General features: G+C 41.8%; 1 protein-coding gene across 1 annotated transcript; it reads left to right on the plus strand.

Moving 5' to 3' along the window:
• The first annotated feature begins 17 nt into the window (after positions 1–17).
• Positions 18–17,713, plus strand: LOC143100191 (zinc-binding protein A33-like). The gene is made up of 6 exons (XM_076263161.1): positions 18–697; positions 1,003–1,098; positions 1,350–1,580; positions 13,009–13,031; positions 13,117–13,235; positions 16,692–17,713. The coding sequence occupies exons 1-6, from the start codon at positions 317–319 to the stop codon at positions 17,231–17,233; spliced, it is 1,392 nt and encodes a 463-aa protein (XP_076119276.1). The 5' UTR covers positions 18–316; the 3' UTR covers positions 17,234–17,713.
• Positions 17,714–18,031: the final 318 nt, after the last annotated feature.

The raw sequence follows: 18,031 nt of genomic DNA on the forward strand, positions 1-18,031 counted from the left end.
CCAGATCCCTCCCTCTAACTCTCGTTTCCTGAATGAGGAAGTGAAACTCAGGCACAGACTGCTGCTCTGCTCAACATTACTCCTGTAGAACTCGTCAGGCATGAGGACTTTTCTGGGGGAAATACCAAGGAAGAGTTACATTGCTTCTGTTCAGAACCTTACAGACATTTGGATAAGTTTGCAGATTGACGACTTAAACACAAACGGGACTCAGGGACTCAGTAGATTGATCAAACCTGTGAAAGTGAAAGTACAGATTGTCAACCAGTCATAACCAGAGGGAAACGTTTACTTGGATTGCATTTATTCTTTGAAAATGGCCTCTAAACTAGAAGAGGAGTTCTCTTGTCCTGTGTGCACTGAGATCTACAAGGATCCTGTCATCCTGACTTGTAGTCACAGCATCTGTAAAGTCTGTCTGCAGACGTTCTGGGACACCAAAGGATCCAGAGAATGTCCAGTCTGCAGGAATACATCGCTGAAAGATTCTCCCCTCCCAAATCTGACTTTAAAGAACCTCTGTGAGGTTTACTTACAAGAGAGAGATCATACGGACGCACTCTGCAAAGAGCACAAAAGAAAACTGGAGCTCTTCTGCCAAGATGACAAACAGCTTGTGTGCCTGGTGTGTCTGTGCTCAAAATTACACAAACAGCACAACTTCAGTCCTACTGTGGAAGCAGCCTGTGAGATGAAGGTAAGGCCTTTTGTATCAGTATAGCAGCACCTACCTGCTTGTCCTTCTATTCAGTAGATACTGCTGCTCACTAACTGTACACATACAGATTACACTTTACTGTTGAGCCCTACTGAAGCACTCACAGTTTTAACATTATGGAATGTGTGCATCTCAAGCCAAACTGTACATAGAAAATGACATGTTTGTTATGCGTCTCACAGTATCCTTACAAACATGTGTGCACATACAGTATGTGATTAATAACATGCGGTTGTTGAGTTTGATAATGGAGTGAGTTTGCTAAAGTGGTTCGTTCATTTCAGGAGGAGCTCAAGAACAAGCTGCAGACTCTACAGGAGAAGATGAAGAAGTTTGAGGAAGCTAAAGTGACCTGTGATAAAACAGCTGAGTATATTAAGGTCAGTGTTCTAGTGTCATAGGAGTTCACTGTTTGTAAACATCCAAGGATTCTTCTGTCAGTCGTTTCATAATGCCATGACCTGGAGACCATATTGTCAGGTGACATATTGCTGGTGAATCATCAGGTGCTTTGTTTCCTACCTCTCTGCCACCTCCCCCAATCATATTTAAGTAATATTAATCAATGATATTTTCTGTATTTTATCAATGTGTGAAACTTCACTCATGTAGCTGATGTGATTTGATTCAGACTCAAACCCAGAACACAGAGAAGCAGATCAAGGAGGAGTTTGAGAAGCTTCACCAGTTTCTACGAGATGAAGAGGCAGCCAGGATAGCTGCACTGAGGAAGGAAGAGGAGCAGAAGAGTCAGATGATGAAGGAGAAGATTGAGAAGATGAGCAGAGAGATCTCATCTCTTTCAGACACAATCAGAGACCTAGAAGAGAAGATGGGAGCTGATGACATCATATTCCTGCAGGTAGGAACCATCCACTGTCTGTAAGGGTGTTGGATCTCAAACTCTAAGTCCAGTAATAATTTAACAATAGCACATCTGGCTGTAAGGGTGTTAGATGTCAAACTCTAAGTCCAGTGATAATTTAACAATAGCACATCTGGCTGTAAGGGTGTTAGATGTCAAACTCCAAGTCCAGTGATAATTTAACAATAGCACATCTGGCTGTAAGGATGTTAGATCTCTAACTCTAATTCCAGTGATAATTTAACAATAACACGTCTGTTTAGTTGAGGTGACCTGCCATGTTTGCCTCAATAATCTGTTATGTGCTGTTGATAAGGTGTGAGACGATGTTCTCATTTGAGGGGATTCTAGAGAAGAAAGCAGGATCACAATAAATGGTAAGAACAGTAGAGGCCTAAATGAATAGGATTTGTTATATTGTAGTGGTAGTATTGTAGAGGATTGTAGAGGATTGTTAGTGATGGGGACGAGACCGCCTATGCCGAGTCCGAGACAAGACCGAGTCTTTGAAGGGTCGAGACCGAGTCGAGACCGAGTCCGTTGGTTTTCAAATACAGTCGAGTCCGAGTCAAGACCGAGTCTTTGAGGAAGCAAGTCCGAGTCGAGACCGAGTCCTTTAGGAGTCGAGACCGAGTCGAGACCAAGACCATAAAAACATGTCAGTTTTCATATGATTTAATATCACCCCAATTAATAATCAACAGTTAGGCCCAGGCTTGGAATTTCACCATTTTAGGGGCAAGGCCACTTAGCCTTCAGTTGGGCATATTTGGTGGGGGGCACAAAGGCCACATGTCAGGGCACCAAGGCCAAAGTTAACTATACAGTAGTAGGCTATAAAAATAATCAAAGATGTATTTAGCCTATTCACAGCAGTAGACATGAATCACTGTATGAAACATTACAAAAACATGAAACATGACATATTACATAGAAAATCATCTGATCATCTAATATTTAGATGTCTAGGCTATATTTAATATTTATATTTATTATGACCGCCGCACAGCGAAGCGGCGGTCATATAGGTTTAGTCAGAATTTTTTTTTTTTTTCTTTTTCGCATGTCCAAATTTCCGTCAATGATTCCCGGGACACTGAAAGACCGGGGTAGACGAAACTTGGTGGGCATGTAACCCCATATGGATAGCATGGAACCATCGTTTTTCATTTTGATCTGTAGCCCCCCCGCTGGACTGCACCCCCCGAAAAGAGGGTAGGGCAGACACAGTTTTCTGTGAATATCTTGTTGATCTCAAGGGGCCATGTCAACCCATTCCATAACCACTCATTTCATGTATAGCGCCATTCAGTTAAACACAAAAAAGTAAAAATGAGGTGTTGTAATCGCAGGTATCTGTGACCTAACTTAGTCAAAACTGCACGAAATTGGAAGTGTAGGATCATTATGACACCCTCTGAATGCACGCCAAGTTTCGTGGAATTCCGTTCATGGGGGGCCACACAATAAATTAATTTATGTTACTATACACCAACTGGCCTGTAGGTGGCCGGAGACAGTTTTCTGTGAATATCTCGAGAACCGTAGGGCCTAGGAGGTCCACCTTTTTTTTGTATGTTGATCTCAAGGGGCCATGTCAACCCATCCCATTACCACTTATTTCATGTATAGCGCCACCTAGTTAAAAATTAAAAAGCAAAAAATTAGGTGTTTTCATCACAATATCTCTGGCTGTCATGGTCAAAACTGCACGAAATTGAAAGTGTAGGATCATTATGACACCCTCCGAATGCATGCCAAGTTTTGTGTACTTTCGTTCATGGGGGGCCTTACAATAAAATAATTTATGTGTACATTTAGTGACGTACACCAACAAGGATTCCCGGGACACTGAAAGACCGGGGTACACAAAACTTGGTGGGCATGTACCCCCACATGGATGGCATGGAACCGTCATTTTTCGTTTTGATCTGTAGCCCCCCCCGCTGGACTGAACCCCCTGAAAGGAGGGTAGGCCAGACACAGTTCTCTGTGAATATCTTGAGAGCTGTAGGGCCTAGGATGACCATTTTTTCCCGTATATTTGCCTCCAGGGGTCATGTTAACCCATTTCATGTGCACACATGTGCACAAACAGATACACACACACACACACAGTAATCATACGTATGACACATACTCACACAGTAGACATGTACGCTTCTATGCACAGACACATACGCAGGAACACACACAAGCACGCACACACACACACTCACACACACACACACACACACACATAACATAAACATAACACAAACAATCAAGAATTTCTCAGAATTATGAACAGACAAGATGGAGGTGGGGTTGTATAAAATGAATTTTACATGTGAAATCTAGAGCCCGACCGATTTATCGGCGGGCCGATATTAGGCATTTTCCAAACTATCGGTATCGGCATTTATAATGGCCGATAAATGACTATTTTAAAAATAAAATAAAAACGGACGAAACACCCTTCAACCATGTCATGAGTGTTGGCGTTGTATAGTTTGTCCACCAGAGGGCACTCTACACCGTCCCTGCTGGCAACACTCGTGTATAACGCGCCACACATCCTGCAACCTGCTGATCCAGCCAGAGTCGGGCAGAGAGAACCAGTTATCCGCGAGTGAGATCATCAGTTAAGTGTGTTCATGGTGATTTGGTATAACAATTGAAAAGAACATCCCCATCAGTTCTCTTAACTCAAATAAGCATGACAAAATTCGTGAAAACAATGTCCAGTTTTGCTGCTGTTAAATAAGCCGAGTGAAGCGGAATTAGCTAGTAATTAAGTTACGTTGTTACAGTGTAGTTGACTGTCTGTCCTTTTAACTTTTGACAATGTGACTGAATATGACTGTATTTCTTTAATAGCGTGACAGTTATAGCAGTGAGACGTATCATCTCTCCCCGGCCTGTTATTTTGAAAGCATATGTTTTACAATTTGCAGTATGACGTTATCCATTGCTAAATTATGGCTCATCATAGACTAGCTAACCACAAAGCTAGCTAATGCCATGAATATCAGTGGAAGACCACTAACGTTAACATTAATGAGCTTGGAAACCACAACGAACTTATTCTGCCTAAATAAAGTAATGATTACTGTATTTATAACTAGTATATCTGTAGTTACAGTCCCTGCATTGTAAAATGTAAGTTAGACGTGCGAGGAGTGAACATTTAGACATAGAGAAAAAGTATCAAACGTAGCTTGTGCAAAACGTAGCTTGTGCATAAAAGTTAGCTTTTCTTTTACACGTGTGAAATCCAATGACGCCAAGTGTGCGTTTCAGACTGTCGTTCAGCCGCAGCATTAACAAGTTACATAATGGATTTAGATCACTATAGACAAGTGCTATTTCAAGAAAAAGTCCTTGTATATGGGTCTAGAGGCATTTCTTAGTAAAAGTTGGGAACAGGACTTTTTATCATAATTAACATATGCTGAATCGAACTAGCCCTGTTCCCAAGCAGAATTTTGAGTTTTTGACCATCTAATTAGCATAAACAAAATGGCTGCCAAAATGGCGATTTTGGGCACTTTCTTCGGACGGCATCATTATACTATGTAAATAAATTAATATTGTTCACATCTGTGCATCTCAGAAATCTCCCGTGGGCAATAAATAAAAAAAGTAAAGGCTATGAAAAATATAAAAATGCAAAAAAAATAAATGCTAATTAGCCTTATTATACTCTTGACTATGTTTACGGTCCTCTTTGGCAAAGAGTGTGGCCTGACTTCATTGGTAAACATCTTCTTCGTGGTGGGTGGACACATGTTTGGAGTTTAAAATCATTGGAGTTCCTTTGAACTAATCACGAACAACCGTTAACTACCTGTAACAAGCTAGCATCATATCCTTGATTCCAAATGGGAAAGATGCCATCGAAGGTTGCCATCGACATGGACACCTCAACAGGCACAAGCAAGGAGGCACCAGTGATGCGTTGAGCAGTTTTCACCATCCTCTGCCGTGCTTTCCAGTCGGAGGCAGAGCAGTTGCCACCATACTGTGACACAGTTGGTGAGGATGCTCTCAATGGTGCAGCGGTAGAAATTTAGAAGTTCACCAGGAGGAGAGAGGTTGTGTTCTTTAGTCTCCTCAGGAAGAAGAGATGCTGGTGAGCCTTCTTGATCAAGGTAGAGGTGTTGAGGGTCCAAGAGAGGTCCACAGAGATGTGGACACCCAGAAACATGAACTGGTGACATGCTCCACCTCAGTCCTGTTGATGAGGATGGGGCTTTGTGTGCTAGCTTTTGACTTCCTGAAGTCCACAATGAGGTCTTTGGTCCTCTTGGTGTTGAGAGCCAGGTTGTTGTTGGTGCTCCGCGATGTTAGGTGCTGGACCTCCTCCCTGCAGGCTGTCTCATTATTGTTGCTGATGAGAGCAATCACCGTAGTGTTGTCTGCAAACTTGACAATGGTGTTAGAGCCATGTACAGGTATGCAGTTGTAGGTGAAGAGGGAGTAAAGGAGGGCTCAGCACACGCCGGTGTTCAGGGTGAGGGTTGAGTGGGTGAGGTTATCTAATCTAACAGACTGCGGTCTGTTGGTTAGGAAGTCCAGAATCTAGTTTCAGAGGGAGGTATTGATGTCCAGTTCACTGAGTTTGGTGATCAGTTTGGAGGGGATAATGGTGTTGAATGCTGAACTGAAGTCAATGAACAGCATTCTCACATAGGTTGCTATTGTCAAGGAGGGACAGGGCAGAGTGAATTGCCGTAAAGATGGCATCCTCTGTGCTCCTGTTCTTTGCAAACAAAATCTACCTCTGGGTACAAATAAAGTAACTTGAACTTGAACTTGCACTAGTTATAAAGTTATTCATCTAGCTATTAATTCACAGGACATTCAATCATTTTACTAACACAAAGGTTATGAAGAAATATGGATAACACTTTATGGTAAAGGTACATGAATTATCATGAATTCATGCATGAATTAATTCATGATTTATGCATTACTTCATTCCTTTATATCCTATGAATCATCAGGAATTGACATGAATTCATATACTCTCATTCATGATGAACTCATGTATGAACAACACATCAACTAAAGCATTAGGTGTGATGTGTGTATATCATTATGATTTATGATTTTTTAAGCATGATCATCATGATTACATGAATTTTAGGATAATTGCTCATGCATTCATCATGTCTGTGGCCCCTCAACTAAAGTAGTAAATAATGACATGTGTTTAGAGAACTCCAAAGTTATGTTCAAATCAGAATTTGAGCGGTGATGACCACATTTTTGTCAGAAAAATAAAGTCATGATCATGGTTAATACATCATAATTCATAATGATGTGCCCACCGTACCTAATACTTTAGTAATGTGTTCATGTATGAGGTCACAAATGACAAACTATGAACTCAGTAAATTCCTCAAGTCAAGTCAAGTCAACTTTATTTCTATAGCACATTTAAAAACAACTGAGTTGAACCAAAGTGCTTACAAACAAACATAAAACAATGACAATGGTACAACAACAATAATCACATAACATGGGGGGGAAATAAATAAATAATTGAAATAATAAACAAATTGGTCAAAAATAAAATAAAGAATAAAGAGTGTGTGTGTGTGTGTGTGGGGGGGGGGTATTAAGGTAGATTAAAAGCTTGGGAGAAAATGAAAGTCTTTAAGTTAGACTTAAAGCAGTCAATGGTTGGAGAGGACTTAATATGTACAGGTAGACTATTCCAGAGTTTGGGTGCAAACAACAGAGAAGGCTCTATCACCCTTAGTTTTAAGGCGTGTTTTGGGGATATAGAGAAGATTCTGAGATGAAGACCTAAGTGATCTTGGAGTGCTGTAAGGAATTAGTAGGTCACCTATGTAACTAGGTGCCAAACCACTGAGGGCTTTAAAGACAAAAAGTAAAATTTTAAACTTAACTCTGTGCTTCACAGGTAACCAGTGCAGCTTAGCCAACACAGGAGTTATATGCTCACGTTTCTTAGAGCCACTTAATAATCTAGCTGCTGCATTTTGAACTAGCTGAAGTCTGTTGAGAGTGGAGTGGGTCAGGCCTGCATATAAGGAATTACAATAATCTAGTCTAGATGTTATGAAAGCATGTATAAGAGTTTCAAGATCGGAGAAGGACAAAAAGGGCTTCAGTTTTGCAATGGTTCTTAGCTGGAAAAAGCTGCCTTTGATCACACTATTTACTTGCTTATGAAAATTTAAAGAGGAGTCAAAGAAAACCCCAAGATTCTTTACTTCACTGTGGCAGTTTGCAGAATCCTGATGATTAATTAGATATTAATGAATGAAGTAATACATAAATCATTAATTAATTCATGTACCCTTACCGTAAAGTGTAACTTACTCCGAAACTACAGACATTACCAACCTAATTCGCTTCAATTATGTAAAATGTAATGTAAATCAGGTTTTATGGCCAAGTACAGTATACTTTGGTATACATGGAATTTGGTCTCTGCATGTATCCCATCCGTGAATTAGTGAACACACAGGTCACACATTGAAGCACACATTAACCTGGAGCAGTGAGCTGCCTTGCTACAGTGATGCTCGGGGAGCAGTGAGGGGTTAGGTGCCTTGCTCAAGGGCACTTCAGCCGTGGATGTGGGCATGGGAGACTAGTGCTCAACCTTTCCACCACCCACATTTTTCCTACTGGTCGGGGATCGAACCGGCAACCCTTTTGGTTTCAAGCCCAAAGACCTAACCAGTAGGCTACAATTTTAAACTTTACATTTCATCACTACACATCTTTCTTGACCCTCAAAAAACATAAGTCTCTTTCTTCAAATACCGTGTGCCTGCTCAGTTATAAAATTTTAACAATTACATTTTTCAAAGGTTTTTTCAGGTAATTAACATAGGCATAATCCTAGATTTGTTTTCTTTTTTTCACAGCCTGTATCCTTCATCTATTGGCCAAGGGAGATTTCTGTGAACAATATGAATTAATTTACATGGTATAATGACATCCGCCCAATGAAAGTGCCCAAAATCGCCATTTTGGCAACCATTTTGTTTATGCTAATTATATGGTCATTAACTCAAAATTCAGCTTGGGAACAGGGCTAGTTGGATTCAGCACACCTTAATTATGTTAAAAAGTCCTGTTCCCAACTTTTACTAAAAAATGCCTCTAGGAAGCACATATCTCAAAAATATCACCTGTCTAATAGTAGGTTTTAGAAGGCAGGCAGCAACTGATGATTGAAAATGGTTTGATGTAGCTTGATGGAAATAATTTTAAAAGTGCAGGTAAAGGGATAAGCAAGTTGACATTGTAATTATAAGGTAGCTTATAAGGCAATAGGGACTAATTATTACACACGCAAACATTTAGGAGTGACCTTTATCTTGTTTAATAATAATACAAATGATGATGATAGTAATAATGTCATCATTATTTTTTGTAATTAAGTCTTAGTTCAAAGTTATATTTATGAAGCTTACCAAGTCTTTTAATACTGGTAACTTTGATTTGGTTGTTGTTGTTATTGTGTTTTTGTTCAAAAGACTAAGTTTAATATCTTAAGTTTCTATTTTTATACATTTTATTTATCAGAACTTTAATATATTTCGATGTTCCACTGTGATAATATTATTTAAAAAATATAGCTGCAAGCAGCAATGAGGGGGCGAAGCAGTTGAGCAGGAGTTGTCATGGCAACCCAATGTTGCTACATTATACACACACCCAATTAACCCCCGTCCCACACACAGACATATACACAGATAAACTTCCTCCCCCACACCCCAATAGCTCCCCACACATACGCACACCTCAAAAACATCACCTAATTTATTGTGCATTGTAGTTGTAGGTTGTAGTCACGAGTCCACATATCAAGTTTGGTGTCGATCCAAGAAAGTGTTGATAATTATAGCGCCCCTAGTGGACAAAGCTCACTAAATATATTGTGCGTCTTCAGGATGTGTTCCCGAGTCCATGTACCAAATTTGGTGTTGATACGAGAAAGTTTTGCTAATTATAGCGCCCCTAGTGGTAAAAGTTCACTAAATGTATTGTCCTTATTCAGGATGTGGTCCCGAGTCCAGGTACCCAGTTTGGTGTCGATACGAGAAAGTGTTGCAAATTATAGCACCCCTAATGGTCAAAGGTCGCTAAAATTATTGTATGTCCTTAGGATGTGGTCCCGAGTCAATGAGCCAAGTTTGGTTTCGATACATGAAAGCATTGCAGAAATATGAGCCCACTTCCTGTGATTATAGCGCCACATAGTGGTCAAAATTTACCACATTTCTTGAGCGTCCTCCTGATTGGGTCCTGAGCCCATATACCTAGTTTGGTCTTGATACGTGAAAGCATTGCTGAGATATCACTTCACTTCCTGTTTGGCGGCTTCGCCGCCAAACTTGATTGGTTGTCACGGGCTACAGGTTTCATATATGGCTCCGAAGAGAAATACATTTATGAGTCATGGTCTGACGATCATCTACGTCAAGTTTCGTGAAAATCGGATAAACTTTGTGACCTGTGAAAACTTTTAGGTGTTTTTGATTAAATCCAATATGGCCGAAGATCCAACATGGCGGAAATTGACGTCATTGGGTTTCCAAATATGTTGCGATATTCAAAATCGGGCATACGGTTCAAAAGTTAATTGCATGGATGCAATGTCAACTTTGACCCATTGGTGGCGCTAGACTGTCTGTGGTTCAGGCATAAAACTTGCTCAAACTCATTTTTATACTGTCCCGAATCAATGTGCCAAATTTCACAACTTTTTACTGTACGGTTCTATGGGCTGCCATAGACATCCACTGGAGAAGAATTATAATAAGAAAAGGTACAAACACTATGGGTTGCCGCGCAGCTTCGCTGCTTGGCCCCCAATAGACAAGTTTGTTTTTAAAATGCATTATCATATTATTTTAGTCAATACTCATAAATAACTACAAATAACTAATGTTAGGGAAATCTGTTTCTGAAAAAAAATATATATATCGGCCGATATATCGGAATATCGGGTTTTTAAATCAACAAATATTTGTATCGGTATCGGCCTTCAAAATCCTTTATCGGTCGGGCTCTAGTGAAATCTATGAACTAATCATGTTTTGGTACTTGTTGTCTAGCAGATACCAGTGAGAATTGAGTGTGGATAATGCAATTTAGTGAGACAGTTAGAATCATATAGGCCTTTCAGCGTGATTTCTTTTTGTGGGAAAAATGTGCTGGACTGGGCGGCGGTCATATTTTGTTCCGCTCTGCGGTACATCTAGTTTTATATTTGGCCTGTTATGGAATCATGTATTGAACAATTTAAGCACAGCTCAGCTTTAAGAAACTGATGCAACCTTGATGCATGCTTAGCATTTTTGATCATTAAAACTCCTTTCACAAACTCTTACTCAGCTGTATATCCTCTGATTTTAATATTTACCTATATCTAGGCAATATTTGTAACATTTATTTTGTATTTGGCCTGTTATGAAATCATGAAGAACGATTTAAACACATTTTGAAACCTAAAGACCAAAGTTGGAGACATGAATGTAGACCTTGCTGCAGATTACATTTTTAATTTAACCGGAATACTCTGGAACGGCTTACTGTACAGGGGACTGCTTTACACCTTTGTGTTCAGTAAGGTCTGCTGTTTATTCTGATATATGGTCATGTGTTGAACGAAGGGTTCGTGAAGTATTCCACCGAGATGAATGGGTAGGGAGATGGGTGTAGCACCTTATGTAGACGTTATGATTAAATGTAATTATATTATTTACTTTTCTTGCGAACCGTTCACCACAGCAATTAGCGGCTAACATTGTTTAAAAGCTGAGAAAAAGTTCTTTCATGTGATGTGATACATGTGCCTGTGTGATGAGTAGGCTTAGCGATTGCGAGTATTTCAACTGAGAAGAATGGGTGAATTTGGACGCACTTTCTGTCTTGCCATGCGCTGTCATTTACTCCACTGTGTAAAACTGAATTAGTTTGCGCTGTGATGCTAAGATTATTTTGACAGGCTATAGGCTAAATAAAAATCGCTATTAAACGGACGCAAAGCAGAATATTGAAAGAAGGGGGCACCAAGGCCAACAATGGGCAAAGACGTGGCTGCCGTGAAATTTCATTTAGATTTTTTTTTTTATATGAACATAAAAAAATGCGTTGGTCTCGAGGACTCGGTCTGAAATTACGAGTCCTTCTCTTCCCACTGTGGTCCGAGACCGAGTCAAGACCGAGTCTTTGAAGGAACAAGTCCGAGTCGAGTCCGAGAAAGCAGAAATCTGTCTCGAGACCGGACTCGAGCACTACATCACTGAGGATTGTAGAGGATGACCTTGCAGCTGTGGGAGTGGCTACATGCAGTTGTGGGAGTGGCTACTTGCAACCATAAGGAGTACACCGATAAGTACAGAGGACAAGATAAGGACGCCAGGATGGAACACTCTTGGGAGGAGTAGATACAGACACAGAGGAACCAGAGAGAAAGAGAGAGAGAGAGAGAGAGAGAGATAGGCAGAAAGAAAGAAAGAAAGAAAGAAAGAGAGAGATTCTCACAACACATAACAGTGACACATTCAGCCTAGCACCCTATTGTGCTCACAGTTACCACAAGCCCATGTTCTAACACCCCCTTCTGTGTGACACAAGGGGGTCACTGCAGGGAGCACATTTAGATGCTATGACAGAAGGTGTCGCGTAGCGTAGCCGTTTCCAAGCCCCTGAGTGAGTCTGGTGATATCAGGCTCCTGTAGTTCTACTGTAGCCCCTAAGTGAGTCTGGTGATATCAGGCTGCTGTAGTTCTGTAGCCCCTGAGTGAGTCTGGTGATATCAGGCTGCTGTAGTTCTGTAGCCCCTGAGTGAGTCTGGTGATATCAGGCTGCTGTAGTTCTACTGTAGCACCTGAGTGAGTCTGGTGATATCAGGCTGCTGTTGTTCTGTAGCACCTGAGTGAGTCTGGTGATATCAGGCTGCTGTAGTTCTGTAGCACCTGAGTGAGTCTGGTGATATCAGGCTGCTGTTGTTCTGTAGCACCTGAGTGAGTCTGGTGATATCAGGCTGCTGTAGTTCCACTGTAGCCCCTGAGTGAGTCTGGTGATATCAGGCTGCTGTATCTTCCCCTGATGGGAGCCGTGTGGAGAAGGAGTTGAGGGGGGACTGGGCTCATGTGCAGGCACTCCGTGCTCTGTGATTGGTGGAGAAGGGTTTGGGGGGGGGGGGGGGGGCTGGGCTTGTGTGCAGGTGCTCCGTGCTCTGTGATTGGTGGCTTTACTGTTGAGGTCTGATAGGTTGGGTAAGGGGAGACCAATGTGTGTGACGTATTATGTATGAGTTTGTTTTTATTGGCTGCAGTTAGCATATTGAAACAGCAGGGGGAGCAGTAGAGGAGAATGGGCAAAAGACCTTAGACCTTATTTTAAAAATAATGTTTAACCTACTTTCTCTTTTCTTATTTTCCAGAACTACAAGAGCACAGTGGAAAGGTGAGTGATCTGCCTCCTGTCTCTCTCTTCTCTGTGGTTCTGAACCCGAACCCACAGCAGCACTGACTCCTGAATGTTATTCCAGAGCCCAGTGCACACTGCAGGATCCAGAGAGGGTTTCAGGAGCTCTGATCAATGTGGCAAAGCACCTGGGCAACCTGAAGTTCAGAGTCTGGGAGAAGATGCAGGAGATTGTTCAGTACAGTGAGTAGCCTACTGTTTTTAACACACATAATCAATCTTAGGAGGGTCTTTGGGGTCCTTCGCTGATAAAATCCCTCTTCCACTCAAACAAGCAAAACAGAGCAGAACCAACTTTCAGTAATCATACGCATCCTACACACTGCCCCTGTGATACAGATGTGGAAATGGGACCTTGTGTGTGTGTGTGTGTGTGTGTGTGTGTGTGTGTGTGTGTGTGTGTGTCTGTGTGTGTGTGTGTGTGTGTGTGTGTGTATGTGTGTGTGTGTGTATGGGCTCACACTCCTAACTCTCAATTCAGTTCAATTAAGTTTTATTTATATGGAGCCAAATTAATTGAACTACCGGTACTGTAGTCTCAAGTCCCATTGCAGAGCCCAGAGTCTAATTACATTACAATTAAAACCGCTTGAACAATTTATTAAATGTATCATAAAACATGAGTGTCATAATTAGAATATCAATTAAACTGTTGAAAATACTTACATTTGTGCGACTCGGCATTTTGTCGTTCAGCCATTTAAAAGTTTGATGCCGGCACTTCTGAGAAACCCAGTTGTATGTTATTCCTCTCTTTCATATGTGGTCAGTGGCAAACTTCGTTTCAAGGGCTATGTAGCCCTACGCCTTGGGCCTGGCCCTTAATCGTAATCAGAATTGAGACACCCCTTCCCCTCGTGTGAATGCACAAAACCAAGGGGAAAGGGTAAGGGGAGGGGTAAGACAGAGAATTGAGATTGGCCCTAACCCTCCCAGAGCACTAAGGTGATGGGGGAAAGGAAAACGTGCCTTTGAACAAGAAGACACCTGGAGCAGGAGTGTGTGTGGGGCCATGTGCTCAGGGCCAGCAGTGTAGAGAGAGACGGGCCAGATGAGTTCATGTGTCTGGAGAAGCAGATCAGCATACGTGCTCATGATGCACACACACATACATGATGCAACGCTGATAGTGGCTACACATGGGGAACTAGCACTCAAAGTAATGGATGTAGAACAGCTTAGTGAGGGCTAACCTTACAATGTGCTCACACACACACACACACACTAGAACACCACACACACACACACTAGAACACCACACACACACACACTCAAAGTAATGGATGTAGAACAGCTTAGTGAGGGCTAACCTTACAATGTGCTCACACACACACACACACACTAGAACACCACACACACACACACTAGAACACCACACACACACACACTCAAAGTAATGGATGTAGAACAGCTTAGTGAGGGCTAACCTTACAATGTGCTCACACACACACACACACTAGAACACCACACACACACACACTCAAAGAAATGGATGTAGATCAGCTTAGTGAGGGCTAACCTTACAATGTGCCCGTGAGGTTACTATTACAAGACTGAACAGGTCAAACATGTAGAAAACTACAGTGTGTCAGCACACACACACACACACACACACACACACACACACACCCCACTAGCACACTCATGCATACACACACACAAACATAAGTAGGCCTACATGATTGTACTCATCAATATAATATTAACTTGTCTGAATAAATCCATAATCCAAACACTGTAGAAGCATCATAAGCATCAAGAGAGAGATGGATTACCATGAGTTGGATGGAAACGCGATTATATGTGCTCGTGAGGTTACTATTACAAGACTGAGGTCAAACATGTAGAAAACTACAGTGTGTCAATTATGGTACTCACTTATATTACAGGTACAAATGGATGTCACGCAGCATGTAGATTTAAAAGCATGGCCAAATGGATTGGTGGTGTTGTAATCAGAGGGTATCAGCAGGTAGATCAGGTGGAAAGACTGCAGCACTAACCAACTGTGGAGACAGTGAAGAAGTAGGAGTTACACCAGCATCAATGCCTTAGAACAGTGTGATATAGAAACAGATGTAGAGGGGGGGGTTGAGTATGCACTCTATCAATGCCTTAGAATAGTGTGATATAGAACCACAGAGGTAGGGGGTGAGGTTGAGTATGCACTCTATCAATGCCTTAGAATAGTGTGATATAGAAACACAGAGTTGAGTATGCACTCTATCAATGCCTTAGCATAGTGTGATATAGAAACACAGAGGTAGAGGGTGAGGTTGAGTATGCACTCTATCAATGCCTTAGAATAGTGTGATATAACACAGAGGTAGAGGGGTTGGTTGAGTATGCACTCTATCAATGCCTTAGAATAGTGTGATATAGAACCACAGAGGTAGAGGGGGAGGTTGAGTATGCACTCTATCAATGCCTTAGAATAGTGTGATATAGAAACAGAGAGGTTGAGTATGCACTCTATCAATGCCTTAGAATAGTATGCACTCTATCAATGCCTTAGAATAGTGTGATATAGAAACAGAGAGGTTGAGTATGCACTCTATCAATGCCTTAGAATAGTGTGATATAGAACCACAGAGGTAGAGGGGGGGTTGAGTATGCACTCTATCAATGCCTTAGAATAGTGTGATATAGAAACAGAGAGGTTGAGTATGCACTCTATCAATGCCTTAGAATAGTGTGATATAGAACCACAGAGGTAGAGGGGGGGTTGAGTATGCACTCTATCAATGCCTTAGAATAGTGTGATATAGAAACAGAGAGGTTGAGTATGCACTCTATCAATGCCTTAGAATAGTGTGATATAGAAACACAGAGGTAGAGGGTGAGGTTAAGTATGCACTCTATCAATGCCTTAGAATAGTGTGATATAGAACCACAGAGGTAGAGGGGGGGTTGAGTATGCACTCTATCAATGCCTTAGAATAGTGTGATATAGAAACAGAGAGGTTGAGTATGCACTCTATCAATGCCTTAGAATAGTGTGATATAGAAACACAGAGGTAGAGGGGGAGGTTGTCGGCATGGTGTGTGGACACACACACACAGGCATACTCTCACACACACACAGACACACTCAAGCACACACCACACACATACACACACATACACACACTAGAACACCACACGCGCACACACAAACACACACACACACACACGCGCCTGCGCACACACACACACACACAGGCATACTCTCTCACACACACACACAACACACACACACACATACACACTCAAGCACATACACACACACACTAGCACACCACACACACACACCACACACACACACTAGAATACCACACACACACTAGAACACCGCACTCACACACACACACAAACACACAAGTACATTGATAGAGGGATGAAGAGAGATATAAAGAGGAAGAGGGATATAAATGCATGAGAATGGTCAGTGATGATCCTCCCTTCCACTAACATCCCTCTCCTGTGAGTACACTCCTGTACAGCTGTGATCCTTCATCCTGATGACTAAAGAGCATTTCACTGTTACTACTTCTCCTGCCATTACACTTGCTAACACCACTATTAATAATGACCATCATTCACATCCTCATCACACATCACTCAGTGTTCAGCTCATGTGTGTGTTCTTGCTCTCTGCAGCTCCTGTGACTCTGGATCCCAACACTGCAAACCCACAACTCATCCTGTCTGAGGATCTGACCAGTGTGACACGTGGTGATGAGGATCAACAGCTTCCTGATAACCCAGAGAGGTTTGATTACTATGGCAGTGTCCTGGGCTCTGAGGGCTTTAACTCAGGGACTCACTGCTGGGATGTGGAGGTTGGAGAGAACAGAGTGTGGAATGTGGGGGTGAAGGCAGAGTCGGCCCCGAGGAAGGGAGTCTATGGTGATGTGAGTGGAGAGTGGTTTGTGTGGTATAAAGATGGTAAATATGGAGCATATGCTCCCCCACAGCCCTCCACTCCCCTCACAGTGCAGCAGAAACTCCAGAGGATCAGAGTGCAGCTGGACTGGGACAGAGGAGAGCTGTCATTCTCTGACCCTGATAATAACACACACCTACGCACACTCACACACACTTTCACTGAGAGAGTGTTTCCATACTTTAATGGTGGTAGGGTGTCTCCTCTGAGTATTGTAGCAGTGAAGGCCTCTGTGTCAGTAGAGCGGCCCAGTTAGAGCAGAAACTGTCTCTGTCTGAACAAGAGCCCACATGCAGAGATGGATGGAGACATGTGGGGTTCAGTCATGAGTCACTCACACAGTAACTGCAGTCAATTGCTGGTGTTTTGCCATTTATTACTTCATGCCAGTTTTTCTATGTTGCTGGTTTTATGCATGCAGACATTTTGATGATGGTTTTGCTGTGTTGTCCATTTATGTTTTTTCTGCACTGCTGCAACAAGCTGTTCTGTGAGGCATCGTCTTCTGGGTACTTGAATTGAATTTCTGATGTTCTGTGTTTAGAATCCTCTGAAATAATTGCTTTTGTTTATATCATTTATTACACTATGATGGTTTGTTTGCCACAAGCACATCAGAATACCAGTTCAGTAAATGATGTGGAAATTTCTGCTTGGTCTCTCCTGTTTAGAACTTCGCAAGTGATATTTGGCTATATACATTAAAATAAAATGTATTTAGTTTTCTTTTATTTAATTATTTGCAAATTGGTTATGTATATGTAACACCTGTGCTGTGCACACTTGTACATCATTTCATATGAGTTACATTTAAAGATGTCACTGAGAGATTAATACTGCCATCTAGTGGTGGTTATTGTGTAACTACACTCTCCTCTCACCTGTGAGGTTTCCAGTAGCAGAGCAGCAACACAGCACAGTCTCAGTATCAATACTGCCATCTAGTGGTGGTTATTGTGTAACTACACTCTTCTCTCACCTGTGAGGTTTCCAGTAGCAGAGCAGCAACACAGCACAGGTGCTGCTGGTTCTGCTGCTGCTGTCTGATCTGAGG

The sequence above is a fragment of the Alosa pseudoharengus genome, unplaced genomic scaffold (genome assembly GCF_046254945.1).
Source record: "Alosa pseudoharengus isolate Yale_2024_CS ecotype anadromous, Long Island Sound unplaced genomic scaffold, YU_APseudo_1.1 YU_APseudo_1.1_scf_3, whole genome shotgun sequence".
NCBI classification, from domain to species: Eukaryota; Metazoa; Chordata; class Actinopteri; order Clupeiformes; family Clupeidae; genus Alosa; species Alosa pseudoharengus.